At 42.0% G+C, this 16,152-nt stretch overlaps 1 protein-coding gene across 2 annotated transcripts in view; it reads right to left on the bottom strand.

Annotated features, from left to right (window-relative positions):
• Nucleotides 1-16,152, bottom strand: part of SLC25A13 (solute carrier family 25 member 13) — a 180,805-nt gene that overhangs the window by 101,489 nt on the left and 63,164 nt on the right. For both annotated transcript variants that reach the window (XM_059396811.1, XM_059396812.1), the window contains exon 4: nucleotides 12,009-12,124. In XM_059396811.1, the coding sequence (XP_059252794.1) occupies nucleotides 12,009-12,124 (116 nt within the window). The remainder of the gene's footprint in view (nucleotides 1-12,008; nucleotides 12,125-16,152) is intronic.

The raw sequence follows: 16,152 nt of genomic DNA, 5'->3' as shown, positions 1-16,152 counted from the left end.
TTGATACACATGCTAGACAAGGTGTTTTCAAACAGATAAGCCAAACCATGAGCAGTATTTCATAGTATCAAAAGTAGGTGCCGTAAAACAATGTCTGGAGGCATAGAGGAGACTGTGGTCACTCTCCAGGTATGTGTTTGCTTTAATCATCTGTTGTACTAATTACCATTAACTTTCCTCACCACTAGAGAAGACCACAACCAAAAAATTCCAAGTCTTTGAAAATTTTAAGGGAGTACAGAATTCCTAATTCATTCTCTAAATGCAAGCATAATATCTGTATTGTCTAAAAAGCCAATTTCCTCAGTCAGTTTCCTTAGACGGATGTGATCAAAAATGATTTTCTTGCAAAAGCATTAACATACATTTAACCCTACTGAAATGCTTCAAGAGCAGATGTACTACAAATGTACACCCACAGTGATCCCATATTAGTATAAAACTGTTTTATTTCAATTAAAATGTCTAACTATCCACCCCCAACACATACCTAAACTGTAATTTTCTCTGAGAACTTCCAATATGTTCTTGATTTTGTTTCCTTTATCAACCTATCAGAGCAAAAACTGCCTTGCAACTGTTGGAAGAAATCAGTCATTAGCAGCAAGATTACAGCAAATTTTCCAATTTGGAAAAACTGTATTTTTATCTCTCCCTCATACTGAAAGAATAATGGTATAATTTTACTATTTTTAAGTGAGCAGTACAGTTTAAAATAGTACAATTTTCCCAGTGCTCCAAGTTTTAGGATTTACTGCTGGCTTTCCGTTCTCCACACCTTCTACCCAATTCACAAGTCCTCTTCTCCCTCCACCTGACCCACACGTGCGTGCGCACACATCCACGCAAACAGGGGCAGAATCCCCCAGTCAGCCTCTCCACACTGACAGGCTCCTGAAGTACGTTAACCTTCAGGCAGTTGTTAACTAAGGAGTGGCTTCACAGGGTTATTGTGATTTACTCTCCAATTGACATTCTCCCACCTTCTCAACAGGCCTTTATCCCCCCTCCCTATTTTTAAAATGGAGTGATGAAGTAGCAAAAAGTACAATATTTTAGCCATTTGAGCATGGACGATTCTCAAATTATCCCACCAACTGGAAGTGCTCCCTGATACTACTATCTTTCAAAATTGAAGCCATTATGGTCAATTGTGCAAATCCGTATTTAGCTTTTCGTAAATAGTGGATTTTTGACCCAATGAACTGGAACAGCTTCTGAACAGTCTCTGGGATCTCAGGCAAGACACTCAGCACCGAGGCATGCCACAATTCTTATCAATGTGGAAGTTATTTACTTTCAAGACACACACTGTTCTTATCCAATATTCTCATTCTCTACTGGAATGTGTATAAGAAAATGGACTTGAGTCCCAAAATAATATAAACTAAATCTACTGTAGGGCAGTAAGTTTCTTTCAGCAAAATAACACTATTTTTGTGAAACACCAAAATCAGAACCTCCCCCAAATAATGCTCCTTTCAACCCTTAACCAATTTTTGCTCTTGCTTATCTCTGGAATATTTCATTTTCCAAGTGCCTTTATAAAGATAAAAATAAATTATCTTCCCAGCAAGTTTAAAAAATTATGGCTAAAGTTCTGTCCTCGTCGAATCCACTACATACATTCCTCTAGCCTTTTATATGTATTATAAATTTGGGAGCATACCTTCAAAACTTATTTCCATAATTTTAGCGCTCATCATTTTCTGCAACCTGAGTTAAAATGACTGAAGTGGACTGTTTCCGCGTATTTTGTCATGTCAGCTAGCCTGCCTGTTTCCCAGAGAGTGCCCACTCCACTTTCACAGCAGATGCTCCAGTACAAAATCTAATAGTGAACCAAGAAAGGGCCCCTCCAAACACCACCATCCATATCAAAGAATTAACTAGAGAAAGGCATCAGAGATCAATCACTTCATTAGTTCTGGAGTTTGTGTTTAGGTCTCAAAGACAAAAGAAAGGTCCTGTTGAAGTAAGTCTGACAAAGTTAAACTGATTTACTTTTCTGCAGGACTTTGCAGAGCTTTAATATAGTAAAAATTTTAGACTTTAAAAGTGACTGTCTGGTAGGAAAATCTTTTTTTTACATAACACTAACAGAAACAGGAAACACCACTACTTGAAGATACCCAAAACTCACAATATCATTCAACAGCGAAGATTAAAGGACAAGAGGCCACTGCAATTTCCAATAAAAGAGCAAGACTGGGCTAGTTTTTTTTTGGACTCCAGGTCAACTGATGAACCTGAAGCAGAAAGCCAGTCAAAGCTTCCCAAGCATGCCACTATTTCACAACCAAAGTCTTTAACAGCTAGAAAAGTCTTAAATAAGATGTCTATTCATTCAAACTGTCCCTCTACAAAAAGCACTTATCTTTTGGCAGATCACGACCTCTTTTGAGATCTGCTAAAAGTAAATGCTCATTTAGACAGAACATTATTGACATTATTGACAACTGTGGCCATTCTTGGACTCCAACACTTACCCAGAACCCCAGAGACAAGAAGTCCTGGTCTTTCGAGAATTCCTGTCTTTAAAGTTCAATTAAAAACCGCAGATCCCTACACACATCACTGCCACATAGACAATGAAACTGGGGGCTACTCTCACGTACTAAGAACGATAACTTTAAAATTGCGTTATAAAACAGTTCATGAAGTTTTGTTCACTGGAATGCAAAAGGTAAGTTAAAGAGAAAAACATGTATTAGCATTATGCAAGTAAGCAAAAATTTCAGATTTCAACCTAAGAAGTACTATGGTATAGTAACATACTCTTGAGTTTTCAGGGGGTCCACCTATGACGTTCACTGGACCAAAGTAAGATTCAGGCTGTCTACTACTATTGGGCTAGGCTGTTCCTATGGCCTACTGCAGATACAACAACCAAAGAACCAGCAAAGGGCTGGAATCGGTCATGTGAAATTAGTATCATCAAGAGATGGGTCACTGGTGGGCACACTAAATACATCAGGATTAACAGTTTCTTTACCACCACCACCACCACCACCCCGCCCCGACAACACAAGCTCTTTCTTAAAATTCATAAGGAAAATGCTTTGCTTTCCTGGCATCCTCAAATAAGAAACATGGGAAAATGAAAGTGTTTGGGAAACTACCCTTCGCAATGTGTCTACACCACACCTTTAAGCCCTGACCTTCACTTCCTCTGTTCACATGAGAGTGGTCATCTGCCTGCCTCACAGAGGTACTGGAAAGCCCACAAAATGACCATAGGCGTGTCTGCCTCTGACTGTGCCCCACTCCAATTAATGCAAGAAAATCCATCTTTTCTAGGCATCATTTGGATCTGGTCCCTGTCCTCTGAAGAGCCTGCGGGCCTCCCAACTTCCTCTCTTATTAACTAAAAACTCCTGCCCAGGAACCTCCTCCATCATATTGTGCCCACAGCTCTCAAGGTGTTCATTTCAATCAAGGGCTTCCTTTAACATCCTCAGCCTGTACGAAGACCATTTTCCCACCCCCTATCACTCCATGAATCCCCCCTCCCCGACTTTAGAATTCTGTTCACATCAAAAGATAAAGCTTCCTTGGTGAGACAATATCAAATGCATTTCAACAAATTACCTGGACAACTGTGCCACCAAGGCAACTTTCTGTGTCTACTGAGAACTCTAATCCGGGTATGTTCTTCCTTACAATTACTTCCTGCTACAGCCGTACAAACTCCTAACTAAATGCAGTTGCTTACTTCTTCATGAAAGTTCTTTACTTCTTCATGAAAAATTATTAAATCCCTCCCATGTCTGATAAAGACTAAAATTATTCCAGATTAGTCAGCCCCTGAGGGCCGCCCCACAGAGCACAGTCACCCCCTGGAGGAGGCAGGAGCACACGGTAAACAGCAAACCCTTGGCGGTCATCAGGCTGCTACCCGGCCTGTACCACAGCAACCACAACTGTGGGCAAGTTACTTAACCTTCCCAAGGCCATTTCCTTTCAGTAAAATCAGAATTATATAGGTCAGACCTCCCAGATTGGGAGGATTAAGTAATAAATTACATAGAAAGCACTTAGCCCAGAGGCAAGTAGGTAATAAGTGATCGATAAAGATAAAAATGTTAGGTACTTGCCTTCTCTCAAGAGATTATATAAAACTCTCTTTGGAGCAGAACAAGCTCGGTACCTACTATCCGGTCCTTCTTCCTGCCCTTGGACCCCCCTATACCCTCACAGTTTAGTCATATAGGATTCATTCGCTGGCAGGTCCAGAGAGATTACAAGGCCAACCCAGACCTCCATGAGTCTGTTATAGCACCTCCCAAGTGACCTTCACCTCCAGACCCCCATACTCCAAGTTCCTGCCATTCACAGGCCATACAGCTCCTGGGTGTTCGTAGACACTCCTCTAGCACTGCTGGTAGGGCCTCTAACCCTCCTAGCACTTAGCTTACATTATAGTCTATCCTGACATCATATAATTTTTGTTTACTTTCTACCTAAAACGTAAGTTCCCTGGAGATTTTATAATCTTCAGTCTTACAATATAGTCAGATCTAAAAGATATCCCTATCTTTACTAATTCTTTTGCCCCTACCAATTAAATGGCTTTAAGCACTATTTGCTGATAACTACCAAATGTCTATCTCCCAAATTCCACTCATATATACCTAAGTGCCTATTTGACAACCTCATTTACATATCTAAGAGGCATGAAACTAACACATCCAAAAGTGACCTCCTGTTTTCCTCCCACCCAAGCCTGTAGTCCTTCCCATCTTGGTTGGTGACTCCACTTTGTAACTGGCCAAAGTCTTTGAAATCACTGTTGCCTCCTCTCTCTTCCACAGCCCACATCCAATCCATCAGAGAACCCTGCTGATTTTCTCCTCAAAATACCCCTAAACTCACTCAGGTCCAAGTCACAGTGATCATTCATGTGGATTACTGCAATAGCTTTCTAACTGGTCCCTCTCTCTCTACTCTGTTCCTTCCATGATCTATTCTCAACACAGCAGCCAGAGTGATCCAGTTAAAACATAAATCAGATTATGTAATTCTGCTTTAAAAAAAAAAAAAAATCCTGCAACAGTTCCTCCGTTCACTTACCATCAATGTCCAACACTTAATCTGATCTTTATAAAGGGTCTTACTTTATCAGCTTTGTTACTTCTCTGAGCTTCTTTCCTACTAGGCTCTCCCTGACTCATTTAGTTCACACAGGTTCTCCTTGTGGTCCTCAACTGTGCCAAGTGCACTCCAGCCTTCAAACCTAGACAACAGCTCTTCCTTCTGTCTAGGACAATCTCTCTCCTTCTTCCACCTATCCACAGGATCAATTCCCCCTACCTCTTTCAAGTCTGTGCTCAAAAGTCACTTTCTCAATAAAGCCAACCAAACCATACTGTGCACAGAGGAGTACACTCTTTGTTTCATAGCTCACTGTAATCACCCCAATATTACCAGACCTTACCCATTCTATTAATCCTTTAATGCCTAGCATTAAAATTATCAACTTGTAGATGTTCCTGTTACTAGTCTGCTGAACAGGTTGGAAAACTATGTTCCACTGACCCACCAACTCTTTCTGTACGTAAACGTTTACTGGAAGACCACCAAACCCATTTGTTTACATACTGTCCATGGGAACAGCAAAGTTGACTAGTTATCAGAGACCCTAAGGCCCATGAAGTTCAAAATATTTACTATCTGGTCCTTCATAGAAAAAATGTGCTGCTCCTGATCTAGCAGCGAAGTAATGCTTTAAAAAAGAAGGAAAAAAAAAAAAGGAAAATCATGTTGATACTCAAAAAACATAATTTTAAAAAGATAAGGTCTTAGGCCTTAAATATCATAAACTGAAGTTCTTATAAACAACTCCTCAAATAATGGTGTAGAAATATGTAATTAGTATAATATCACTTTATTCATTCTTTCTTTCCTTTGGTTAAATAACTAGACCATCAACAAATATTTCCTCTTTTTCCTTCCTTGCTTGCTTTCCACCATGAGTTACTCTTCTGTATGTCCTTCTTGCCCACTATGTTAATGTGATAGTTAAGTATCAATGATGTTCAAGTTCACAGAATTCTGAAGTTTCTTTCCATTTATTATATTCAATGTGTCAACATAATTTAAATCTATTAAAAGATTCATGAATATTTTAAAAAATCATGCTTACTCTTCAGCTTACATATAAAATATGGCTCTTGTTCCTGCTCTCTTCCTTCTGAGAGGTTTAGCACTGACTCCTACTGGCAAGAGACCTAGCTACAAAATGGCAGACATACACTAGCATCTTCAGATGACAATCACATAGATATGTATCATCTCTTCTCTCTTTCAAAATTTGTAGTTTCCATCATCTTATGCTTTCTAAATAGCGGTGGAACAGGCAGACTAACATTTATTACTAAACAAGGTTTCATTTAGGGGTGCCTGGATGGCTCAGTCGATTAAGCATCTGACATCAGCTCAAGTTATGACTGACCATGAGGTCAGGAAGTCATGACTCATGACTCATTATGATCCCTGCTCAGTGGGCAGTCTGCTAGTACTTCTTCCCCTGCCCCTTCCCCTGCTGAATTTCTCTCTTTCTCAAATAGATACATAAAATCTTTTTTAAAAAAGAATAAATAAGCTTTTATTTAACTACTCCAAAAAACCCTTTAGGCAGTCAAAAATTTACACACATACAGATATACATAAAAACACACTAAAATATTCAATGCAATAGCATTCAAAATCTCAGCAGGATTTTTGTAAAGACAACTTTTTCTAAAACTGTTTTGATAATTCCAAAGGCCAGGAACAGCCAAAATAATCTTAGAAAATAAAGTGGGAAGATTCACATGAAATCAAGACTTATTACAAAGCTTTAGTAATTAAGAGAGTATAGCAATGGTGTGGACAGACAATTATAGGACAGAGTGCAGAAAAAGACCCACAGATGATATGATCACTATATCACCACAGGGCAATAAAAGAGCAATCGTTTCAATAAACTGTGCTGGGAAACTAGGTATCCATGAGGTTTGGGGAAGAATCTTGACCCCCACAACATGCAAAAGTAAACAAACAAAAAACACAAGCACATTCTAGAAAGACTAAAAATCTAAATTTGAAAGGCAAACAAAAAACTTCTAGAAGATAACATAGGAGATTTATCTTTGGGACCTCAATATAAGCAAAGATTTCTCAAATAGAACACAGAAAGCACTATCTGTAAAAGAAAATGTTGATAATTTGTACTACCCAAGTTTCAGAACTTGTGTTCCTTAGGGCCCTATTAAGTGAGTGGAAATGTTAAGTCACAGAATGAAGATATCTGAGATACACAACCCATCAACAGCTTGTATGTAGAAAAACCGGCACACCACAAAAGAATACACAAATAGCAAGCAAATACTTTTTTTAAGGTTGCACAAGCCATTAGCAGTCAGGGAATGCAAATTAAAGCCACATAATGAGCTATCACTGAAATAAAAGTGACTGGTAATACCAAGTGTTAGCAAAGGCATAGGAAAACGACAACTCTCACACACTGAAAGTGTGAATGCACTGGTAAAAGCACTCTGGAAAACTGTCTGGCAGTATCTACTGAAGCTAAACACACACCTTTTCTAAGACCCAACAGTTCTACTCCTAGAAATGGCCCCACACCCCCAACCCAAAAGACAGATGAAATGGCATCCAAAGCACATTATTTGCAGCTACTGAAGCTGGACATGTGCAAATGTCTACCAGTGGTAAGATGAATAAACAAATTAGGATAAAGTCATGCGAAGGAATAGTATACAACAAAGAAAAAGAACAAGGGGGAAAACAAATACAACAAAGACATGGCTGACTCTCACAAATGAAATTTGACCAAAAGTCAGAGCGAGATGGAATGTTCTGTATCTCTTCATTTTTATCAAGTTTAAAAACAAGCAAACCCAGTGGATGGTGACAGATGTTAGCTGTTAGTAGCGGTTAGCACTGGGCCTGGGGGATGATAACTGGAAAGGGGCCCAGGGAGCACCAGCACTATTCTCCTTCTGATCTGGATGGTGATAAAACAAGTACAGACACTGTGCAAAAGTTCTTCAAGACGTACACTTAGGATGTGTGCATTCTTCTGTAGGCATGCTATGTTTCTGTGAGAACTTAGGATACGTGCATTCTTCTGTATGTATACTATGTTTATGTGAGAAGCATACTTTAAAAAATTAAAAGCAAAAATTCACTATCACATGTAAAATAGAATAAAAAATAAAATAAAAACAGAACAAAGTGTTTTTGCAAATTGTTGACTAGAATTTTCTTCTTAGGCGGACACCCTGGTACATATCTGTTGACATCTCAAAACGCACTTATAAATATCAAGTATCAAAACAAGAAAACATGGTGAGAACAAAACACTAAAGATACAGTTTTCCTCAGAGGAAACAAGTAAACATAACAAACTCGACATCAAAGGAATGAAACTGGCCTAATCAAGATCTTTTCAATGCAGCAAACACAGGAGTATCTAGACATGAAAACATGACAAACATAAACAAGGCCTCAGAGGAAACAGGGCAAGCCTTCACTGAAAGGTAACACTGGAATATCCGCCCCTCACGCCACCTGAGTTTTGTTCGGTGTGTACCAGAATCAGCACTAGCGGGAGCAGGAGTACGGCGGCTTGTAGCAAACACTGCTGCTTAAGGAGCTTCGTCCAGCCCTGCTCCAAACAAGCCCTCATGTGGAAATCCATGACAAGTACAGATCAAGAAGGTAAAAGGTCTCCTCTGGACAGGATGCAAGGCCAGGAGGTATGGGGAAGCGAGGACACTCTCCTCCCTCAGCCCTGCAGCCCACGGGAAGACCCCAGATCAATCTGTGTCCCATGAAACAATGCTCTCCTCGTGACCACAGCCAATGGAGACAATCTGGGAGGTAAGAAAGGAGAACTTTTTCTCTTATCTCTTCATGCTTACCCCTCCCAAAGAGGCACACCCAGGCAACCTTCTGAAACATGAAAGGGTCATTCTTGGGTGAAGGGTTTACAAGGAGCTAAGGGCGTAAGCGGAGGTAGGAGTGTCACTAGGTACATCTCCAACACCTCACAGAGACAGGCTGCCAGGTCACAGATCGGGATGCTCTGAATTCTGCAGGCTTATGAGACCAAGTCAGTCCCCTTTTCTCCCAAACTCCATTTTTTAAAAAAGTGGCTCCAACCCCATTATATGTTTCCTGTAAAACATACTTGTTACTAGCTTCTTCTAAAGATACCTGCTGCTGAAACACTCCTTAGGCTGCCATATCTCCCCTGTGATTTTGTTTACTGGGTAAAAGCCTCCTAAACACAGCACCCACTTCTCTTGGAGGACCCTACCTTACGAAAAACGTTAAAAGTCAGCTATTAATTTGTAATTTGATGGTCATTTGGGTTCTTGTTTGTAGTGTATATCAGTTTCAGCTTAATCCCAAATAGGGAGGAATAGCTCAGAAAAGCCCAGGCTACTTTGTGTGACCCCACACCCCCAGGTGAGGACCCCATCAGCGCAACATAAATGCATACAGGACATACGCTGTTTCTGTTTTGTCGACAGACAGGCACGTTCTGGAACGAACTGCCTGTGGAGGGCAGGACACTGGGAGAGGAGATGTGCATTTCTTCTACAAATTATACGCAACTGATGTTGTCATTAGAATTTTAGCTCCTTAGAAACCGTGATTTCTCATTTCAATGTCCTATGCCTTCAGAGATGAGATGGTGTTAACACAGACAGATGGTAAGCAAAGGACTAGCTACCCGGCCCGTGATTAAACAGCAAGTTGGAAGTGCAGGGCTTCCCAAAACAGACACATGCAAAACAAAAACAAAAACAAAAGGAAAAGAAAAAGAAAAAAGAAAAAAAAAGAGGAGGAGGAGGAGAAGAAAAGAAAGAAATCCTCCTTTGCTCTCTCAAGTTTTTTCTTTTAGTAATATTTTTATAGAGGCCTCTGTTCTTTGTTCTCCAGACAGCACCTCTATATGCAGTGTACCCTGTAATCCTCACATGGCTCTGTAACTCAGATTGTTACTACCCTGATTCTGCAGATGAGGAAAATAAGACTCAGAAGGCTGAAACGATCTGCCCATCAACAGAGCACTAGTAAGAAGCAGAGAACGCTCCTGCTACTGCGCCGGCTGTACCTCACAGATGACCCCCCCACACACACACACCCCTGCCTCTTCCCCTGCTCCTTCCTTCTGCTCACACCAACAGCCCCTCCCTCCTCACAGGGGGACAGTCTCCTGATTCTTTTCTCCACCAGGTCAGTCTACGGCTGGTGCCACCCATACCCGTTACTGCTTCACACTCAGACGTAAGGAGAACACGTGCAGGCCATTTCTCAGGGCCCCTGTCTCCACCCCGGTGCCCCCGCACCCCCGCCTCCACATGTGCTCCAGGAAGGAGGAGAGCTTGAGTGCATGACACTGCCCAACTCACTCAGATGTGCGGCCCCCGGTCCTCTGTAAACCCCCAGGAAACGCTGTCCTAATGTATTCATCAAACTGGCTTTCACTGCGTCAATGAAGGCCACCATGAGCCAGCTGCTCATCTGTTACTCCACAGTTTCAATGGGGACATGTTTTTATTGGTGTTCCACTGAAAAGCTGTGGTTACAGTGACACTAAGACAAACTGGGTTGATGGGAAAGGAAAAAACTGAAGTTATTCCTGGGATGTTTAAATATGAAATAATCCTCAAGGAGTATTCACGGAAAGCATCTAAGCTTCTAGAGTATACAAAACAAAACCAGGCACATGTCCATGTTTTGCCTCAGTTGATCAAGCCTTAAATAACTGCCATGTCCAATGAATGTGGATGAATGGCTACAGAAGGGGGAAGGCTTCTAAAATAAGTCTATTATACTGCCTTACCTGTACTTTAGGCAGCTATTGTCTTCATTTCTGAGAAGGAAAATGAAGACCTGAGAGGATGATTAACTTGCTCAAGCACAACAGAGCCAAGAGGTAGAAGGAGCTAAGTGTCTCCAATTTCCAAACTATTCCAGAATAGAAGGTATGCTGATACGGTCTGTATTTTCCTCTCATCTGTACATTTCTCACCATCCGTCAAGTAAGAAAAGCCCAAGAAGTCTAAATGAATTGGAAACTATGAATAAAGACATTTGAAATGGGTACCTTAGCCATCTCCCCTGCATCAACAATGTATAAGTCCAAAACGTCTCGACTGTTTTTCACTGGCAGTGCTATCTACAGCAGGTTCACGTGCACAAAGAGCACCCACTGGATACCACACAGACCAAGGAAACTGTGGTACTTTCCAGCCAATCTATACCTTCAGCATAAAAAAGTTTATTTGTACACTTTTTTTCATACGTTGGGAAGCAGTTTATTTTTAATAAAGAACCTATTCCTGGCCCGCTGCTTCCTTTCTCCTAATACTTAAAGGACTTCTGGGTTTTCTGCAGCTTTGCAGCTACTCCCTGTGAGACGGGTTCTGGCTTTTCACCATAAAGAAGGCGGGAGCAAGGCAGGCACAACCACCCAGGCAAGGGGGCACACAGGGCTTGGAAGACCGAGGTTCTTCTGGTGCTGCCCTGAGCTCCTATCCTGGGCAGAGCCCTGGCACTACTCCGTGGGAACCAGGTAAGGACCGTAAGTGCTGGGGGCGCAGGTACCTTCTGTTCGTGGGCAGTGGATGACGTCTTCCTCCTATCCGTGGGACGCACCACTGACTCTGAAGGGAATGAAAGGAAGTCCTGCCTAGTTCCCATGGTCTATGGCTCTGAAAAAGTCACGCACAACCTCCCTCACTTTAAAACTAAACCAGAGTTTCAAAACTAAGCCAGAGATCTGTTTTTTTTTTTTTTTTTTCAAACAGAAAGATATCTGGAGCTCAAAACAAAGAACAATCTTTGTTAAAAGGGATATGCTTAACCTCTGCAAAACTTCTCCCTACACTTCATTCCTGGGGATGAAAACAAACACACACACACACAAACAAACAAATGGCTGACACAAGTCTGTACTCACTTAGGTGCACACACACTCATGCCCTTACCAAAAGTTACTTCTCCTTTGCCAGCTTTGTCAAACAGCTGAAAGGCCACCATGAACAAAGCATCCGGGGCACAAAGGACAGATTCAAATGCTACGAACTCTTGAAAGGATATTAATCTGCAACATAAAACAAGCACAGAGCATAAAATCAGTAGCTTGTGGCAAATAAAAGCATACACAAATAGACACTAAGGAAAAAAATTAAACATCACTGTCAAAAAACTACATTCAAACCTAAAACCATTGATTAACACTCAGCATTTCCTTTCACATACAGTGGACTGAAACAGCAATGTAGAGGACCTTAAGAAAGAACATGACAGGTTTGAATTATAATTTCAAATGTAACTGTTTTAGCCAAAATGGCATTTTTGTTTCAGGCATATTGCTGGATTCTAGAATTAAAGAGGAGATATTTTAGATTAGGATGCGATTGTGTAGCAGCAAAACAGAGCAGCTTTGTCGTTCATTTACACCTTTATACACTATGTAAAAATGGCTCAGAGAGACCCATCCATTGTTTATATCCACCGACCGCATGTGGATTCAGCTGGCCGCACAGCACTGGTAGGAGCAGTAGAACACACACAGACATGAAATGGGACGCCAAGGACGTTTCGGTCCCATCAGGCAGATGACATTAGTCTAGAACTAGACATAGTACACAAAGTTAAGATAGGGACCAACACGATGAAAACAGAATTCTGGGAGGAAATCAAAGAAAGCTTTGCAGCAGAAATGGAATGCGAGCTGGGTCTTGAAAAACACGTGAGGTTCAGGTACGTAGTCATGGGCACAGAAGGGCGGGAACTCTGGTCAGGGGACCCTAGCAGAGAGGCAGGTGCGAGACAGCTAGGGCGTGGACAAGGGAAAACAGTGAGGAACTGATTTTGTCTGGGCAGCAGAGCACATAAAAGAAAAACACTGTGAAATGCGATTAGAAGTAGAAGACCAGAGATGGGCATGGAAACAAAAAAAGGGCCTCTTTTTTCTTCTCTAGGAAGCAAGGAGTGATTGACAGCTTCTGAGCAAGGTCATGACATGATCAAATCTGGCCGTTAGGAACAATACAGCAGGCCACAGATGCTTTGACTTCCAAGGAGGAAACACATCCACAAAAGCTTTCCCAGAAATGTTCGGTGCCACTGTTCTGTATTTTAAATGTCCAAATATTTCAATAATACACTGAAATAGTCCAAGTCTCTGGAGGATAGAGAGGGAGGAAGAAAACAGGAGTGCTTTCCTATGTTTCTCAAAACACTTAATTACTTCTAAGCATCTCATAGAGAGAACACATTTTTATACAAAGTGTTACAAAGTTAAGTGTTTTCCAGAAAGTCACCTGACCATAATAAAGTCACAAAGGAAGGAAAATCCCATCGTGTGTTCAATAGACGATTTCTGTCATTCACCATCCAAAACACATCCTTCCAAACGCAAGGGAATATTCAGGACCAGGAACAGCATGTGTTACATAAATATGCCTGCCCAAGAGCATCTTCTCTACCACTCAGTGTGTCTCACTGAGAGTCTACATGCAAGCAAGACCTGGGTAGACAGGGATGGGAAAAGAAGGAAAGCGGAGTCAAACATTCTCAGGGGTCTTTGACGAGCTTATAGCCTGTTGGGGGAGCACAAGGTGGTCACGTGCATATATGCCCACCAGAATGCCCAAGTTGAGGGTCATAAGTTTACAGAAGACAAAGTGTTACGGGGACACAACAGGAGTGATTTATTCTGCCTACAAACCTAGGGAATGCTTCATGGAGATGTGGCATTTAAAGAAGAAATTTTAGGGGCACCTGGGTGGCTCAGTTGGTTAAGTGACTGCCTTCAGCTCAGGTCACGATCCTGGAGTTCCGGGATCCAGTCCCGCATTGGGATCCCTGTTTGGCGGGGAGTCTGCTTCTCTCTCTGACCCTCCCTCTTTTTATGCTCTCTCTCTCATTCTCTCTCTCAAATAAATAAATAAAATCTTTAAAAAAAAAATTTGAAATTGAGAAGATCTTAAAGATCATCTACTTCAATCTCCTCATATTACTTTTTTTTTTTTTAAGGTTTTATTTATCTGACAGAGAGAGAGCATGCACGCACAAGCAGGGGGAATAGCAGAGGGAGAGGGAGAGGAAAAAACAGACTCCCTGCCCCAGGACCCCAGGATCATGACCTGAGCGGAAGGCAGAGACTTAAATGACTCAGCCACCCAGGCGCCCCCTCATTTTACTTTTGAGAAAACTAGAAGTCAACGACTTCTATGAAGGGGAAGCAACTGATTCTGGCATTCTGGCCGAAAACCCAGGTGTCCTCGTTTCCATCTGACTGAGACCCAATTCCAGCTGGGACGGGAAGATGGCGAGAAGAGTGAAGGGCACAGAGAAGACGTTCCACACTGAGGGAAGAACAGAGGAAAACAGAGAGGGGACAACATATGGGATATGCTGTGCTTAGGGAAGGATGCAGGAGTTGCCAACCCCATGTCTAACAGGTTGTGAAGGGTGAACAATGACTTGAGCTAGAATAATGCCACCTGTGGAACATCTTAAAGGCCCAAGTTACTAAATCCTGTCTTCTTTGCAAGCAGTGAATCACTGAAAGTTGGGGTGGGGGGCACTAATAAATATCAGGTTCAGATCTTTGTCTTAGAAAAGGAATTGGGTAGGACGCCTGGGTGGCTCAGTCGGTTAAGCCACTGCTTTCGGCTTGGGTCATGATCCTTCGGTCCTGGGATCGAGTACTGAATCGGGCTCCTTGCTTGGTGGGGAGCCTTCTTCTCTCTCTGCCTCTGCCTGCCACTCTGCCTGCTTATGCGCACGTGCTCTCTCTCTCTCTCTCTCTCTGTCTGCCAAATAAATAAATAAATAAAATCTTAAAGAAAGAAAGAAAGAAAGAAAGAAAAAGAATTGGGGTGGAATATGAATTTAAAAGAGGCAAGATGAGATAAGAGGTAGATAGTGTGAGAGCAAGAGACAACAAGGGTCTCAGCCAGAGCTATCACACCAGGATTAAAAAGAGAGGAAAGGCTAGAGAAATACAGTTGAGGCAGGAATGACAGAACTCGGTAGAGATGGATGTCAGAGACTGAGGGCCAGGAAAAGGGTCTCACTACAACCAAAACATCCAACCTGGCTAACTAAGCAGGAAGATATGACCAACAAAGATAAGAGTGAGAGAAAAAAAGAAGAGAGAACGACCTTGTGAGACAGTAAGACCAATTCTGACTATTCCATTTGAGGTACTGGTGGGATACTGAATATGGTGTTCAGCAGGAAACCAAAAGCACCAGTGTGGAATTCGGGAGAGGGGCTAACAGGGGTTGAACTGCATCCTCCCCCCAAAATTTCATGCTTAAGTCATAAACCCCAGTACTTCAGAATATGACCACTGCTTGGAAACAGGGTTGTTGTAATGTAATTAGTGAAGAGGAGCTCCGACCCAAATAGGGTGCGCACCTAATCCAGTATGACTAGAGTCCTAAAAAGTGCATGCTTGGACCCAGACATGCACACAGGAAGAATATCTGTGAAGATAAAGGCAGAGACCAGATGCTTCTATAAACAAAGGAATGCCAGAGATTTCCAGCAAACCAGCAGAAGCTTGGAGACAGGCATGGAACAGATCTTCCCTCCCAGCCCTCAGAAGAAAGCAACCTCGCTGACACCCTTGATCCCACCCTCCACAACTGTGAGACAATAAATTTACTTATTTTTAAAGTCTTCCAAGTTGGGGGAACTTTGTTATAGCAGCCCTAGCAAACTCATACAAAGGCTAAGACAGGAAACAGATCTGGGAGTTTTGAAACAAAGACACCTTAAAGCTGGGAATGAGACTGCCCGAGGCTGCTCAGTCCAGGGCTCACACTCCGCTCTCCACACTACTGAAGCAGGAGAGAGGGAACACGTCTCTGACTCTCCTTCTTCTCGCCACTGCTCCTACTCCCAGGACTCCTCTGAGCAGGTACCAACAACCATACAGCCACAGTGCTCACCAAACTGCTTGCTGGCAATTTGTCAGGGCACAAAATAATCCTATTTGCTCAATTATCCCCGCACAGACGTGTGGTTAATCAAAAGCGAATTGCACAGTGTATTGTTCAGAAAAGAGGCATTTTTAAAAATTTTAATGATTGGAATAAAGACTTAAATACA

The sequence above is a fragment of the Mustela nigripes genome, chromosome 4 (genome assembly GCF_022355385.1).
Source record: "Mustela nigripes isolate SB6536 chromosome 4, MUSNIG.SB6536, whole genome shotgun sequence".
Taxonomy (NCBI): domain Eukaryota; kingdom Metazoa; phylum Chordata; class Mammalia; order Carnivora; family Mustelidae; genus Mustela; species Mustela nigripes.
Note: the sequence above shows the minus strand (reverse complement) of the source record. Positions and strands in the feature narration are given on the sequence as shown.